General features: G+C 42.6%; 1 protein-coding gene across 2 annotated transcripts; it reads left to right on the plus strand.

Moving 5' to 3' along the window:
- The first annotated feature begins 1,767 nt into the window (after window positions 1-1,767).
- Window positions 1,768-13,662, plus strand: LOC142208896 (uncharacterized). 2 transcript variants are annotated; one of them, XM_075277737.1, is made up of 2 exons: window positions 1,768-1,952; window positions 8,738-13,662. In XM_075277737.1, exon 2 carries the CDS (start codon window positions 8,769-8,771, stop codon window positions 10,827-10,829), a length of 2,061 nt encoding a protein of 686 aa, XP_075133838.1. In that variant the 5' UTR covers window positions 1,768-1,952; window positions 8,738-8,768; the 3' UTR covers window positions 10,830-13,662. The 2 variants fall into 2 exon arrangements, with proteins under 2 accessions (XP_075133838.1, XP_075133837.1); XM_075277736.1 differs by having other exon boundaries at window positions 1,768-1,872.
- The last annotated feature ends 3,919 nt before the right edge of the window (window positions 13,663-17,581 follow it).

Here is a 17,581-nt window from a genome sequence, read left to right on the forward strand (position 1 = left end):
ATACACGGCAAGCATCGCAGAGCTGTCTGTATATACACGCCATATACTGCAGAACTATCTGAATATACACACCGTACACTGCAGAGCTGTCTGTATATTACACAGGGTACACCGCAGAGCTGTCTGTATATACATGGAGTACACTGCAGAGCTTTCTGTATACACGAAGTACACCACAGAGCTGTCTGTATATTACACAGGGTACACCACAAAGCTGTCTGTATATTACACTGGGTACACCGCAGAGCTGTCTGTATATACATGATGTACAATGAAGAGCTGTCTGTATATACACAGCGTACACCGCAGAGTTGTCTGTCTATACACGCCGTACACCGCAGAGCTGTCTGTATATACACGAAGTACACCACAGAGCTGTCTGTATATTACACAGGGTACACCGCAGAGCTGTCTGTATATACATGGAGTACACTGCAGAGCTTTCTGTATACACGAAGTACACCACAGAGCTGTCTGTATATTACACAGGGTACACCACAAAGCTGTCTGTATATTACACTGGGTACACCGCAGAGCTGTCTGTATATACATGATGTACAATGAAGAGCTGTCTGTATATACACAGCGTACACCGCAGAGCTGTCTGTCTATACACGCCGTACACCTCAGAGCTGTCTGTATATACATGGCGTACACCGCAGAGCTGTCTGTATACACGCCGTACACCGCAGAGCTGTCTGTATATACACGCCGTACACCGCAGAGCTGTCTGTCTATACACACCGTACACCGCAGAGCTGTCTGTATATACATGGCGTACACCACAGAGCTGTCTGTATATACACGCCGTACACCGCAGAGCTGTCTGTATATACACGGCGTACACCGCAGAGCTGTCTGTCTATACACGCCGTACACCGCAGAGCTGTCTGTATATACACGACGTACACCGCAGAGCTGTCTGTATATACACGCCGTACACCGCAGAGCTGTCTGTATATACACGGCGTACACCGCAGAGCTGTCTGTATATACACGCCGTACACCGCAGAGCTGTCTGTATATACACGGCGTACACCGCAGAGCTGTCTGTATATACACGCCGTACACCGCAGAGCTGTCTGTATATACACGGCGTACACCGCAGAGCTGTCTGTATATACACGGCGTACACCGCAGAGCTGTCTGTATATACATGGCGTACACCGCAGAGCTGTCTGTATATACACGGCGTACACCGCAGAGCTGTCTGTATATACACGGCGTACACCGCAGAGCTGTCTGTATATACACGGCGTACACCGCAGAGCTGTCTGTCTATACATATCGTACACCGCAGAGCTGTCTGTATATACACGGCGTACACCGCAGAGCTGTCTGTATATACACGGCGTACACCACAGAGCTGTCTGTATATACACGGCGTACACCGCAGAGCTGTCTGTCTATACATATCGTACACCGCAGAGCTGTCTGTATATACACGGCGTACACCGCAGAGCTGTCTGTATATACACGGCGTACACCGCAGAGCTGTCTGTATATACACGGCGTACACCGCAGAGCTGTCTGTATATACACGGCGTACACCGCAGAGCTGTCTGTATACACGGCGTACACCGCAGAGCTGTATAGAGCAGGTCACACACACGTCTACCACATCTCTATAACCCGCTCATGAGGACATCGCCATAACAAAGAACTTCTCCTCAGGCAGCAGCACGGCTCACCGCCCGGCTCCTCCCATACATGTGACCCATCACATGGTCATGACATCATCAAAGGTCCTTTAGCCGACCAGGATTCAGCATCTACCCCGAGCAGCTCCAGCAGCGATTTACTTGGGTTGGCTGAAAGTTTGGAGGTGCTGAGGAGACGGAGCTGCCTCCATGTTGTGCGCGCCGCAGGAAGGTAACGTCTTCTCTCTTCAGTGTCCGAGTCCTGATGTGAGCGGAATGTGCCGGAGCTCCGAGCTGAGACCCCGGACTGTGGTGAGGGGGGGACGACAATGAGCTGCTGTGATTATGGCGATCTAGGCCCCTGGCAATCCCAGGCAGTGTATGGAGGGGGGCGGCTGGGATGTGTCACCCAGGGGACAGATGGACTGCACAGAGGAGGATACTGAACCTCAGCTGAAATTCGGGCAGAGCTCCTGTAATCCTGTCCCACATCCAGAATCCTGTCCCTGCTCCGCACTGTTTACATGGCTGTTTCCCATGGAGACGGCGATGGTTTTGGTAAATTTACGAGCTTGTACCAAGTGACCGGCTTGTCACAAGAGTCTCCCTGAATCCAGAGGAGGCGCTGCAACATATGACTCCAGATGCCACTTAGAAGTGGTCGACTCATTGTAGTGCAGGTTACCTTTTATTTTCTGACCGTAATAGTTATATAGTAAAATATTAATAATATATAATAGTAATATAATATATAATAGTAATATAATATATAATATTAATATAATAGTAATAATAATATATAATAGTAATATAATAGTAATTCGGGCTGATCTGTTATGGTTTGTGCGTCACAAACTGGTTTACAAGCCATAAAAGAAATTGTTTTGTTTTTTTGTGAAAAAATAGCTTTTTCAGTTCTGCGCCCTGCACAACACTTTACTGGGGGCGCAACGTGAAAGGGTGCACCAAGAGCCTTAGGGGGGCCCATAATATATCTCTTTCCAATATGAGGAGACCAGTACTATATATTATACCAGTATATACTATACACTATTGGTATAATACATTATAGGGGTCGGGGGCTGGCATAGCTTTTGTACCAGGTCCTAGGCTTTATGTTTAGCCTCTGGTAGGTGGGCATGGTGGGTGTAGGGTTATCGGCCCTGTCAATTTTATCATTATTATTTTTTTTTTTAATGTAGATTGTGAGCCCCATATAGGGATCACAATGTACATTTTTTTTCCCTGTCAGTATGTCTTTATAGAATGGGAGTAAATGCACGCAAACACGGGGAGAACATACAAGCGCCTTGCAGATGTTGTCCCTGGTGGGATTCAAACCCAGGACTCCAGCACTGCAAGGCTGCAGTGCTAAACACTGAGCCACCACGTTGCACCAGATTTATCATTATTGACACCAGTTTTCTGGCACTTCCCCCAACTCGTGGGTGCTCATCCCCAACTCCCACAAGGCTCAGTTGTTTCATGGGTAGCCAATTTACCTACCAGTATATTTTTGCTATGTAGGGAAAACCATGCAAAAAACGAGCAGCAGATGTTGCCCTTGGTCAGATTCGAACCCAGGACCCCCAGCGTTTGTGAACATTACTTGTTGACAATATTTGTAAAGCACTGCAGAATATGTTGGCTCCTGATGGCAGACATATTGAAGTACTAAATAATAATAATAATAAATCCCCCCAGTCTTAAAGGGATTCTATCATCTCCCCCAAGCGTATTCAGCTGCCTCCATCATGTTACAGACCACATTACAATGACACACATCACACCTCTGTTAGGTATGTCAATTTTGTAAATTTGGAGAAAAACAACTTTGAAGTCTTATGCAAATGAGGCAGTTGGTGCACCGGAGGCGGGCCTTCATCCCTGAGAGCACTGTTCTTATGAAACAGTAGGATGTGCCATGTCAGAACAGAAGGAGGATCAACTGTATGGAGTAGCAAAGGCAAGAGATGGTAGGGGTCTGAATAGCAAGACCACTGCTCCCAGGGCTGCAGGTCCGCCTCCAGTGCACCAACTACCACAGTTACACCAGACTGCAAAGTGTTTTTTTTTTTTTTTTTGCCAAATCTACAAATATGACATGCATAACAGAGATGTATTGTTTATCATGTAATGTGCTCTGTAACATGGTGGTGACGGCTGAATATGCTTGGGGGAGGGGGTAGATTCTCTTTAATCCTTTCCCTCGCAGGCACTAGACACAACACAATTATCAAGAGAGTCTGGCCTCCTACTTATTCTTGTGCATGTCGGGAGGTCCTCGGGGTCTGAACTCAAATTAACACTAGAGATGAGCGAACACTATTCAGAACAGCCGTTCCGAATAGCACGCTCCTATAGAAATGAATGGCAGACTTTGCCGCCGGCCGGTCGCTTAACCCCCCGCGTGCCAGCTACGTCCATTCACTTCTATGGGAGCTTGCTATTCAAAACGGCTGTTTCGAATAGTGTTCGCTCATCTCTAATTAACACCAATTGTGGACTGGAATAGATTTCAGGTATAATCCACATCAACTCTTTGGTACAGTACAATAAATCTGATAGACTGATGTGCCCACCAGTGAAGGCAGGAGGTCAGATGGGCACTAAGTTGAGGCCCAATTTTAGCCACTTACTAAACTCAGCAGTGATAGTGAATATGGGCCGGAGTCGATAAGGGGGCGTTCACATGGCACTGATTTTGCACGATAATTTGTGGCAGAATCAGTGCTGATAAAGATTCCCATTGACTTCAATGGGTTCCGTTTTCTGCGCGGAATACATTGACATCAATGGGAGGCTTTTTAAGAATCAGTGCCACTTTACTCCGTGTGAATGCCCCCTATATGAGACTGATCAAGGGGTGGTAAGGGGAGTGATGGTGTAAACAAAAGTTTGTCACACCCCTTGGGTCATTGGAAGGCTGCAAAGAGGGTGGGATGACAGTATGGCAGGCTGTGATTTTGAATAGGTTAGCAATATGAATAGTTTATTTTACAGTTTGTCCTATTTCTGTATTTTATTTAATTTTTTTTTTTTTTTTTTTTTTTTATTAATCTTCAGGCAGATTCTGCCCTCGCAAAACCCATTGAAATGAATTTTAGGCACAAAACTCCACTAGTGATTTCTGTAAAAAAAACAAACTAAAAACTGCTGGAACTAGACTGTCTCCCATTCATTTCAATGGGGTTTGCAAAGCGTAATCTGTCTGAGGCCATGGCCCCATGTGGCATAGCTGTGGTAAAAATCATGGCGTTTTACAGTCAGAGGTAAGTGGATTCTGTGAATCCCGTGCCCACTTTAGCTTGATTGACAGGTCTTTCCCTATACAAAAATAGCAGACTCCTCTCCTCATTCGCAACTTTCCAAATCCATATTCTGAAGCGTTTCAGAATAAAACATAGCCTTCTGTAACAAAGGATTTCATGTTGTCCATGTCCCAGATAGCATGAAAGGGATGACAATTTCCTTTAAGTAAAACCTTCCAGCAATCTGAAGAAGGCTAAGGCCTCGTTCACATCTGCGTTGATAATCCGTTCAGGGTAGTCCGCATGGAGACACCCCCCCCCCCCCCCGCCCTGCAAAGGATTACCAAACTCATTGGCAAGCGGTGTACAGTGAAAGCACATGGACCCCATAGACCATAATGGGGTCCGTGTGCTTTCCACACAGTCTCCGCACGAGTCATGCGGATATGAAAGTAATGTTCCATGCTGAAACCACATGGACCCCATTATAGTCTATGGAGTCCGTGTGCTTTCACTGTACGCCGTTTGCCATTCAGGGGGTCCCAATGCGGACTCCGCCGAATGGATTACCAACGCAGATGTGAACGAGGCCTAAGACCACACAGAAGAATTTTTGTTGGGTTTCTCACAGAATCCGAACTCTGTAGGACTGCGAAACTTGTGAAAGCAGTAACCTACCAAAATTTCTCCAAGAATGGTGACTCCTCTGAGAGCCCACAAATGATCTCAGACTGATATCTAATGACCACAACATTCACTGCCATCGTGATTGTGATGTATACATATTGCGTATGACCCATCCCCCAATAGGTAATAACATGTTAAAGGTTATTATTCCAATATCCTATTCTAACAATATTTTTACTGTTGCTGTTTCCGTCAACGTGCCATAACTAATGAAACCAAAATTTGCTGTACCACAAAATCCAGAAGGAAGATGTCTGGTCCTCTGTCACTGATCCTTTCTGTGCCCACAAAAACAAAGGGGCATATTTATCTTTATAGATGTCTAACACTTTTCTATCTACCTTTGCGCAAAAATTTATGGTGCTCGGCATTTATAACGGATTTATGAATAGTGTGCACCAGAAAGAACAGAGAAATATGACAGGCTGGATACTTAGGTGGTTATGGAAACACAGTGTAAACAATGAAGTGAATGAATTAAAGGGACTCTATTAGCAAAATTATGCTGATAGAGCCCCACATATGCGTGAATAGCCTTTAAAAAAATCTATTCAGGCACCGCTAAAGTTATCTTAAACTAACCCCCCCCCCCCGTTTTAAAATAAAACCCTAAAAAAGAATATGTTAAACTTATCTATCGTGCATGGTGGGCGGGCATTCAGGGTCCGACGTCACCTTCAGCCACGCCTCCTCTTCCAGCGATGTCTTTGGGTCCCGTCTTCCTCCGACGCTCGCGAACTGCCATTGATAAAAAAATAGCGGTCAAACAAAGCAGTTTTCATAAAGCGATGTATTTAGGAAAAGTCTTGAATCCACATAAACTAGCAGTATAGATAGGATCCTTGAGATAGGACAACCCCTTTAACTTCATTTTTTTTCTTTTTTTTTTATGGACATTATCATAACTGATATCCAAGGGTAGTGTGAACCCTCCCTTAGTTGGATGGTATTTGACTCTTCTAGAAGCACTCCATATTTATGAAGGTCTCTACAACAGATTTTTATATATGTTTAAAACTACAAACGGGATTAGTAGTTTGGGAATGCAAAGTTTGACAGGATTGATAAATGTGCTCCAATGAGATCAGATGACAAATGGGCATTAAGGCTGAGGTCCCACATTGCTGATACAGTCTTTTTTTTTTTTTCGTTGCAGATTTTGCTGGAAGTTTTTTTTTTTTTTTTTTTTTTTTTTTTAGTCAAAACCAAAAATGGCTTCAAAAGGAATTAGAATTATATAGAAAGTTCTTAGAATTCTACCTTCTGCTCAAGCCACTCCTGGCTTTGGCTTAAAAAAAAACACATCAAAATCTGCAACAAAAAGCTGCATTTCTGCAACGTGATGCCTATTTATTTATTATTGTTATTATGCTTACTTAAATAGCACCATCATATTCCGCAGCACTTTACAGACATTGACAGTCACTGTTCTATATAGGGCTCATAATCTACATTCCCTGTCAGTATGTCTTTGGTGTTTGGGAGGAAATCAGAGTACCCGGAGGAAACCCACGCAAACACGGGGAAAACATACAAACTCCTTGCAGATGTTGTCCTTGGCAGGATTTGAACCTAGGACTCAGTGCTGCAAGGTTGCAATGCTAACCACTGAGCCACCATGCTAACAATAGGGGCCCAATGTGGCATAAACGCCGCAGTTTGAACCTAGCGAATCCCATGCCCACTTTACAGTAAAAAATGTGGTACGGACACCCTGCAATTTCCCAAACTGGCGCACTTTTGGAAATCGCAGCATGTCAATAACCGTATATACTCGAGTGTATGCCGAATTTTTCAGCACAGTTTTTGTGCTGAAAAATCCCCCTTTGGCTTATACTGGAGTCAGCAAAAAAAAAAATTATTATTTTTTTTTTAGGGGGTGGGGAGGTCTATGACCATTAGCAATATCAATGTATAGAATCTCCCATAAAATAGTGGGGAAAAAAAAGAAGCTTTAAAAAATATTAAAAGTTCTACATCCCTCCTTTCCCTAGAATAGACACAAAAGTAGAAAATGACTGTGACACACATACACATTAGGTCTCCCTGTGTCTGATAGTGCCCGGTCTACTGAATATAGGGGATCTGCAGTGCTCCTGTTCCGTTAGGAAGGGGTTAATAGGAGCACTGCAGATCCCCTATATTCAGCCAGGCTGAATTCCAAGTGGGGGGAAAAAAAAACTTAGTCCTCAAGCTCAGGGAAGGGGCAGACAGACAACCAAAACACCCCCTCCCCCTCCCCCTCCCCTTCCCCAGCACCTACTGCACCCAAAAACTCCGACCATATTTAACTTTTGAAATTTTCCAGTAGCTGCTGCATTTCCCACCTCGGCTTATACTCGAGTCAATACGTTTTCCCAGTTTTTTGTGGTAAAATTAGGGGCCTCGGCTTATACTCGGGTCGGCTTATACTCGAGTATATATGGTATTTTATTTTTCTTTTTTTTCTTTTTAAATGTAGATTGTGAGCCCCACATAGAGCTCTCAATGTACATTTTTTCCCCCTATCAGTATGTCTTTGGAATATGGGATGGAAATCCATGCAAATATGGGGAGAACATACAAACTCCTTGCAGATGGTTTTTTGCCCTTGACGGGATTTGAACACCAGGACCCCAGCGCTGCAAGGCTGCAGTGCTAACCACTGAGCCACTGTGTGGCCCTATCAGCAGCATGTTAATTATATCTACGGAAATGCCAGCAGTTTCCCCATAGGTGTAATTATACTAGAAAGTGGTTATCAAGTACAGCCACTATGAAATGTACGGCACTGTACGGTTTTATGTGAAGAGGCCACATTGATCTTCCAAATGTTGTGGCCTCTTCAAACAGCTGATTGGCAGGAGGCCCGGGTGTCAATCCTGCTGATCTATAAATGATGACCTTTCATAAGGATAGGTCATGACGTTTATAAGCCTGGAAAAACTCCCTCAGATTACGACTGTATTCAGCAATGATCCAAAAAGTTTTTTTTCCCATCAATCCGCATTTGACGGTAAAGGAAAAATGATTAATTATATCTTTGGATTTTCATGCAGCAGTGAACAGGACTGTAGCAGAAATTTCTACATCAGAATCTGCCGCATGTAAATCCAGTTGTAGTTTTTTAAACAAAAATATAAAATTTTAAAAATTGTTTTTTGTTTTTAATTTTTTCAGGTGGAAGGAAATCCTATTTAAAGCCTGGAGTATGACAAAAAATCTCCCCCCTGCTCCACTCACACTGTACAAATCCACAGCAAAAGAAGACAATGATGAGACGTTAGAATTGAAGCATATCGAATGTTGTGCCGAAGACCTACCACATATACCCAGCCGCAACGTAATGATGAGTACATCCATACAAAGCCTTCATGATGGTATGGCAATGAAGTTGGGAAACTTTCCCAAGTTAGAAGCTCCAAATCGTCCAACATTCAGCATTAAAAGGGAGTTGGATGACATTGAAAGTTGCGAAGAACCACCAATCTCAAGGAAGGAACTGGCATGTGGCATCTGTTCTGAAAAATTTGATTACGTGTCCGAGCTGATGTTTCATGAACACATGCATAATGGCGGTAATTGTTTTGAATGTCAGGTCTGTGGGCGCCCATTTCAGAATAGCGCTAACTTGAAAGACCACTATAACATCCACACAAACGAACGTCCTTATAAATGTGACCTATGTGCCAAAGCCTTCACCCAGTCTTCCTCTTTACTAACCCATAAACGTACGCACGTCCTAGTCAAAACCTACAAGTGTGAGATATGCGGAAAATTGTTTAAAGATCCCTCAAATTTTATAAAACATAAACGTCTTCATATCCAGCCGCAAGGTCCAACGAATCAAGAGCAGGTAAGCAGCATGTTACTGCCTGAGAAGCCTTATGGGTGCTCGTATTGCGACAAGGCCTTTAAGCGTACGTCTGATTTGAAAGACCATGAGCGAGTTCACACTGGAGAACGACCATACCGCTGCAGAATATGCGACAAGTGTTTCACTCAGTCTTCAGTGTTGACGGGACATATGCGAATTCACACGGGGGAGAAGCCATTTCACTGTAACGTCTGTGGTAAAACTTTTAACAATTCTTCCAATTTTAAAAAGCACCAACGAACACATTCAATGCAAGATATCATCGCGAAGGTGAAAATGGAGGATGAGCTTTCGCACTCCAAACAGCCGCTTCGAATTAAAAATAGCATGAGCTATCCGAACGGCATGGGTGCGTTTTATAACAAAAAGGATTTGGGGAGAATGGTACTAAATGACGAAGATTTTAAGTTCATTTCCGAAAAGAAAATCTCCGACGAAAGTAACGAAAAATTAACTACGAACGAACTTTCCCCTTCGGTAACAACCAATAGCTTTAAGGAACGGCCTTCTTTAAAGATAACCGATCTTAAGGCTAAGCAAATGGTACACGTTCAGAATGCAATAGACTTGACTTCAGAGTGCTCCGTCGAAAACGGCGAAAGCGCATTTCACGTGAATGCGGAGGGAAACGTCAAACCAAAGTTTTCACGGTCTCCAACCTATGAATGTAGCAATACGACATCTCCGCGATCTGAAAACATCAACTTTTATAGTAAAGGAGCTCAAGACATATACGTAGAGATATCTGATACTACTGACGACGAGAGTGATGATGATGACGGTATTATCGGTCTTGCCAAATGTTCGTTTCAATACCAGATCACAGATCCTAAGACTAAAGTGGAAGCCAATCTAAAAGCGATCCAGCCGCCAAAAGAGGAAACCAGACTTGCCGAGGAGTTAATCCAATTCGATAAAGAAGACTGCCAAGAAAATATCGAGAGCGATTTACCCTGCAGTGTTTCGGACGTGGCGGATCAGGAGGACCTGATGGAATGTTGGGACTCTAACGTCGACCAAGACGATGGCCAATACTTCGAATTAGATCCTAAACCCTATATATGTTTTGTGTGCTCGAAACGTTTTAAAAGGGCTACAGACTTAAAAGAGCATTTGAGGGTTCACACGGGCGAGAGGCCTTTTGTCTGTCAAGTTTGTGGCAAAGGATTCACCCAGTCGTCCGCTTTGTCTAGTCATCAACGTATCCATACCGGCGAAAAGCCTTTTCAGTGTGACGTGTGTTACAAAAGGTTTAACAATTCTTCCAACTTTTCGAAACACAAGCGGGTGCACACCGGAGAGCGGCCACACAACTGCCCCCTTTGTGGGAAGAGCTTTCAGGAAAAGCGTAGGGTGAAGAGACACTTGAGAGCCGTCCACCACATCCTGGAGTGAGACCTTCAGTTTACATACTTCTATACAATAATGTATAACCTAGAAATGTTGTATTATGGACTCTTTTAGTAACTTAGCAATTTTCTGAATTGTAGCTTTAAACCCGTACACTAAACGTGTATTTGACAAAAAAAAAAAATTTAAAAAATTTTAGGTCAAAAATCCCATTTTCAGAACGAAAGCTTGACCGTTTCCTGTAGACTCTCTACAGCAAACCACAGTACAATCTCCTTTTGTATCGGTCTGCCATTTCATAAGACAAAAATTTTCTTAAGAAAAAAAAACAAAAAATAAAAAGTTTTTTATTTTAGTAGAACTAGACAAATTAGCATACGTATATGCATGCCTATAGACCCAATATATCGAAAGATAATTTGTCAACCTCATCAAAATTCTAGGAAGTAGATGGCATTAACTAGTTAATTTTTACCTGTGAAGCGGAAAGGATATATTTTACTTTTAACTTTTTCTAATGAAAAATTTCCCTGGAAAGTGTTGCATTAAAACGCCTTTTTGTAGCTATTTGTAAATGTTTTTTTTTTTTTGTTTGTTTTTTTTTGTCCCCCATGTACTCCATAATATACTAGAATTTAAAGGAGAGGCGACATATTAAAAGCCTTTTGGTATGTATGTGTATCGCACCGTTTGAAGTGAAAGTGGCCATAGGTATTAGTAGGAAGTCAGTCGAATCGACCAGCTCTTCCACACGACCGGATCGGGAAGGGAAATTTCAATATTTAAAATTTTTTTTCAAAGGAGATAAGCTTACTCCCCTCGATCATGTATGGAGGGGGAATCGTTATCGGTCATAGCTATCGGCTGAGCAAAAAGTTTGACGGCTCCTATCTAATGTGTATGGCTAGTCTAACAGATTATAAGCTTAAGGTAGCACTACTGATAGGTGTTCGTGGCAATACTTCATTTCTGGCCTTGTTCAACTTTTCTTTTTTTTTTTGTACACACATATATACAAATAACCGCCAGTATTAAAGCCAATGAGGAAGTCACCATTAAGAAAACCTCACAAGACATAATCGCCATATATCAGTTCATGGCATTTTTTTAAAAAAAATATTCTGTTTGGCTCTGGTTGTCTTCTTTTTCTTTATACTCATTTAGAAATGTCTTCTATTGCAAAAAAAAATAATCATGTATCGATGTCTAATATTTTAACCTCAAAGGTATCAGATGTAAATCCATCACCCTGTTGAAACCTATGCCTACATTATTGTACATGTCTGTATACTTTCTTTTTGTGTGGGTCTAAAACATGGTATGAACAGAGCCACAAGTGAAAGCAGTAGCCAAAGTTTTATTATGTTTTACTATAAGGCATTTTTCAGGACTTAAGGTGTAACTCCGCATATAAAACAACTTTGCATAAATGAATAGTACAAGGGAATATAAGAAACTTTGTAATATATCTTATTAAAGAAATCTGTTTCCTTCTCCACTTATTGATGAGTTAATTTTTTTTTTTTACACAGAAGCCTATGGAGAGGAGGAGGCTGCTAAAAAAGACACATACTGCAGCTCCTAAACTCAGCTACTTTGTGAATGAGGGAGAGCTCTTCTGACTCTGCTAACTTTTAAGATAAGGCTCTACCACTGCACAGGATGAGGCCATAAAAGCCGCCCCTCTCCATAGACTTCTGTATAAGGCTAAAGATGGCGTTTGATCTCATTAGAAAGAGCAGCTTGAATGAAGATAAGAAAGGGAAGAGAAGCCTAATAAGTGGAGAAGGAAACCGATTTTTTAAAATAAGATAAATGACAGTTTCCCATATTCACCCGTACTATTCATTTATAAGAATCGGTTTTATAATTGGAGGTGCACTTTAAATATGGAGGACCTATCTTTAGGATAGATCATCAGTATCAGCTTTTTGGGGGTCTGATCTGCCTTACAACAGGTACTCACCAGTTTGTAGGGACTGCTGTACTTGATCTCTACACAATATGCCAAGGCACAGTGCCATAGATTGTCTAGTGGCTTTGCCTGGTATTGCAGATTAACCCAATTCATGTAAATGGAACTGGACTGTAAAAAGGCAATGTGATAGAGAAACATGGCTGAGCGCTGCAGCCCCTTCATACAGCAGATTGGCCATAGTGACGGGAGATGGACCCCCACCGATCTAATAGCGATGCCTTATGCTAAGAATAGGCCGTCAATAATTAAGTTCCAGAAGATCTCGTTAAAGCAATACTGGCATTTTCTAGTTCAGAAAGTGAGCGCCAATATGGTTGCACTTTTTACTGTCCCTTTAGCAGCAACTGCATAGAAAAATGACACGATCTCCGTAAGGGCCCGTGCACACGATATAACGTGGCGTTGATTCTGACACGTAAACTCGTGTCAGAATCAGCGCTGCAAAACAGAATCCCATTGAGTTCAATGGGTTCCGTTTTACGCACGCTACACATTGAAATCAATGGGAGGCTTTTTAACCTATTGATTTCAATGAGTTACACGTGTTAAATGGAACCCATTGAAGTCAATGGGATTCTGTTTTGAAGCGCTGACTCTGACACGAGTTTACGTGTCAGAATCAACGACACGTTACATCGTGTGCATGGGCCCTAAGACCGATGTCATTCGACAGTGACTTCTGATTTACAAGAAAGCTCACATTATTGCTGCATTATAAGGGTATTCCAGTGCAGTCACAGCGAGGGGCTCCTGCGTCCTGACAGCAGAAAAATGGGAGGAAAAGAAAACCCTTCGGAAACATCTTTTGCACACAGAATGGAGTTGACCTACAGATGTCAGAATATTTACTAACCTGCCATGACAATGTATACACCGTTTTTGGTCTCATTAAAGAAAACAGTGATATAAAGTGGCATCCTGTCATTGATGTGTGGCAGTGTCTGTATTATTTTTGTAACAAGGTACAAAAACTCTTGGGCTTGGCTATACTTTTTTTTATTTTTTAATGTAGATTGTCAGCCCCATATAGGGATCACAATGTACTTTTTTTTTTCTCCTATCAGTATGTCTTTGCAGAATGGGAGGAAACCAACGCAAACACTGGGAGAACATACAAACTCCTTGCAGATGTTGTTCCTGGCCGGATTCGAACCCAGGACTCCAGCACTTCAAGGTTGCAGTGCTAACCACTGAGTCACCGTGTTGCCCCTCAGGCTTGGCTGTACTTGACTTGACTCGGGCTATCGCTATATATGTGTGTTGTGGAAACATGGCACGAGCTCAGCAGCTGATCCTACTCCATATGTGGCATAGGCTGCTCATGTTATACACATGACACTTGGCCTGCAGCAGCTGTGGTCAAAGAGAGCGCTGATCCTAGCCGACTAACCCCTCTACTTCCATATTCAATAGTAACTAGCCAGGGCCGGTTTTAGACAAAGTGGACAAAGCAGTCTCCAAGCGGAGTCCCCGAATGGATACCGATCGCAGATGGGAATGGACCTGAGCATCCATTATAAAATACATATAAATTACAATTCTAATATGTATAATGGTAGACATGTATAGAAGCAAACACGGATAGATAGACATTGTTATACTGTACATACTTACACATATACCCATCGATTCACACACATACAGTCATATACAACATATACACACACATGTAAAACATACAGGACTCACACAGTATATAAGACACATAATGTAAAAAAATATACACATCTATACATATTTTACCCAAAAATATGCTTACATTTAGCTGAATGGCTGGGTGCACAGGACACGGAGGACACTCATGTACAGCTCTGTCTGGCAGTAGAGAAAGCTGTGACATCGCACAGGACGTCTCCCCTCACACTCTGACTCTGTGAGGAGGGGTAGGGGCAGCGGCGGCACAGGAAGCTTTTACAAGAAGCGATCGGCAGCCCCTGCAAGTGCCAAAGATTTCTCTGCTACCGATTGTTAATCCTAACAGTAGGGAAAGTATGGGGCCCCAAAAGGTGTGGGGGCCTTGGGCAATTGCCCAGTTTGCCCCCCATTCCCTAAAGCCGGGCCTGCTTTTTTTTACACCAAAAACTATGCAGGGAAGGTATTTGATCGCCCTACAATATGTGTGTTAAATCTCCTAGTAATATAATTAACGGTGGCATTAAAAACTAAAGTCAAATCACAAAAAAAAGCCCTCATATGAATATATAGACAGAAAAATAAAGTTTTGAGTTGAAAGACAAGGATGAAAACTGGTTGTGTTCTCAAGAAGTTAAAGCGGACCTTTCACCACCTCCATCAAGTCCAGCTCTTTGCTAGGCGCTGCTCCATTCTTTCTGGCACAGTTGTAGCCCCACCATTCCTGAGCAATACATGCTGTTAGTTTTGATTCCTTGTATGCTATTTAGGCTCTGTGCTGTGAGGCAGGAGCAGGCAAGAGATATTAAAGTGGCTACTGTTACAGTGGCTACAGTTTTTTTTGGCCAGACACAAAGTCAGACACGCAGGACTTTGTGTCTGGCCAAAAAAAAAAAAAAACGGTTTCCCCGCGGAGAAGCTGCAGATGGACACCTTTAAAAACCCATTGAAATGAAGGGGTTTTAAAGCTGACCGCCGGGAAGCCGTCCCCTGTCCAGTTTTGCTGGGGCTGAGGACAGAAACCCGGCAGAGTGTCACAGGGTGGACACGGGTGCAAGTGTGAACACCCCCAACATGTCTCCGAGTGATCTCTAACACTCAGTGTTGTGAACTCTCTGCCAAAAAGGATCTAGGAAAAGCTCTCCATGGTGCTCTAAGCGACACAATTCATTAGTGTTGAGGAAACTGGTTTATAACAAATCGGGTTACAGATTTTCCAAAAATTTCCATTTCTGCCAAACCCTAAATTTTAAGGATTCGCCTTACAATTCAGCAAAAGTTTCAAAATGAATTTTCCAGGTGGACTTTGTGAATATTCACAAAGGAAATTTTGCAAGGTTCACCCATCACTATTGAAGTTATGCCAGGGAACAACATGTTTATCCAGTCTATGAAGACCAATGTGAATTGTATAGATGGTGGATGTCCCATGGTAAGAACTCTTGTGCATGACTTAATTCCAAACTTAGATTAAAGTGAAAGAAATCAAAGAATGGGAAAAGTTGTGACACAGTAGATGACAACCCAAGACGATTGGCACAATATGCCACTATAATATACAAGCGATGAAACAAAAAATTTGCTTGTTGTTTTGGCGACTCATTTAAGAACATCTCGATCTGTGTCTCCCGCTGTCTCCATATACAGGTGACTGATAAAAGTAATATTGGAGGGAATTTATCAAGCCCTGTGGTCCAGAATCCTGACATCAGAAAGTTGCAAAATACGGGTTTGTAGATTTTTGGGCTTATTTGCTCAAGAATTTTGTGATTTTTTTTTTTTTTGCAATTTCACATCAGGCATTTCACTTTTCAATAATAGTTGGGGTACCTGGCATGGACAGCACACTGACCTGAGGCACACCAGATTTATCATCTGCAACTTTTTGAAAAAAATCACAAAAATTGTTGTAATCTCACTACAGTAGAATGATGGTGTATACGGAATAGTAAGACTTAAAGATGTGTCAAACTTATCACACATTGTACAACTTTTGATAAATTTGGAACAAATTATGGTAAAGTAGGTTCTCACAAAATTGACTTTAAAAATTTCCCATATCTTCTCCGTTGTATGTTTCCTACATAATGTAAACACACTATGGCTCAAGGAATCCCTCCGATGTTATCAGTGATGTCATGGGTTTCTCTAATCATGGATGAGAATGTGGCAGATCTTTGGCGCATGACCCATTCCTGCACCATACTATGCCTTATGTGCCCCACTTGCCATATTTTCTAAAAATGGGTGACAAGGTGGAGCAGGGCAGGGAGGCCTCAGCCCAACAGAGTAATTCTAACTCATTCAGTTCCAAGCTGGCGTAGATTTCATTTCTGGCACAAGGAAGCCAGAGACATCATTACGGCCGGCATACAGAACGTCAGTCTTGATAATATTTCCCTTTCATGTATGATGGCGTCCAGTTGAACACATTACATAGTAGGTGAAGCAGTAAACTCAAAAAGAGCACAGGGGCCGCAGCATAAGTTTGTTAATTTACCTTCTTTAATGGTACACAATAAACATGAAAAATTCCAGTACTTTTATAGGCAGTGTAATTTTTCATTGACTTCAATGAATTTAAAGGGATTGGCCACCTTATAGGAAAATTTTCCAATAAACCATAAAACATTTTCGTTGTGGCACAGAAAACTGTAAAGACGGGTTAACATGGGGATTTTTGGTCAGGATTTTGATGCGGAATCCGCGTCAAAATTCGGTTCAATGGGTTCCTTTTTCCGCAAATGGTTTGTTGCTGCTTGCGGGAAAAAGAAGCAACATGCCCTTGCATGAGGCGGAATCCGCGGCTGAATCAGTCCATGGCGCAACACTACCTCCCGACTAGGCCCATTCATTTGGGCCTAATCCAGAGCGGAATGCCATGACTGGATGCCGGTGCGCTCTATGCACTGCACCAGCATCAAGTCGCGGCTACCCATTTTTGGACCAGATTCTAAGGCGGCCTCCGCCTCAAAATCCAGTCCAAAAAACCCTATGTGGACCCAACTTGAGTGGCTTTATATCTTACCCAAGCACTCCATTAGAAGGTCCTTTCTACCCAATGGCCTACATAAGATGTAAGGTGGCAGCAGTCATGTCACGAAGAGTAACTGACCCATGGGCATGGGTGGGTAACAGGATCCTGTATTTGGTCATGCACAGAAGTGGACATAGCCATAAATTCCAT

The sequence above is a fragment of the Leptodactylus fuscus genome, chromosome 6 (assembly GCF_031893055.1).
Source record: "Leptodactylus fuscus isolate aLepFus1 chromosome 6, aLepFus1.hap2, whole genome shotgun sequence".
Taxonomy (NCBI): domain Eukaryota; kingdom Metazoa; phylum Chordata; class Amphibia; order Anura; family Leptodactylidae; genus Leptodactylus; species Leptodactylus fuscus.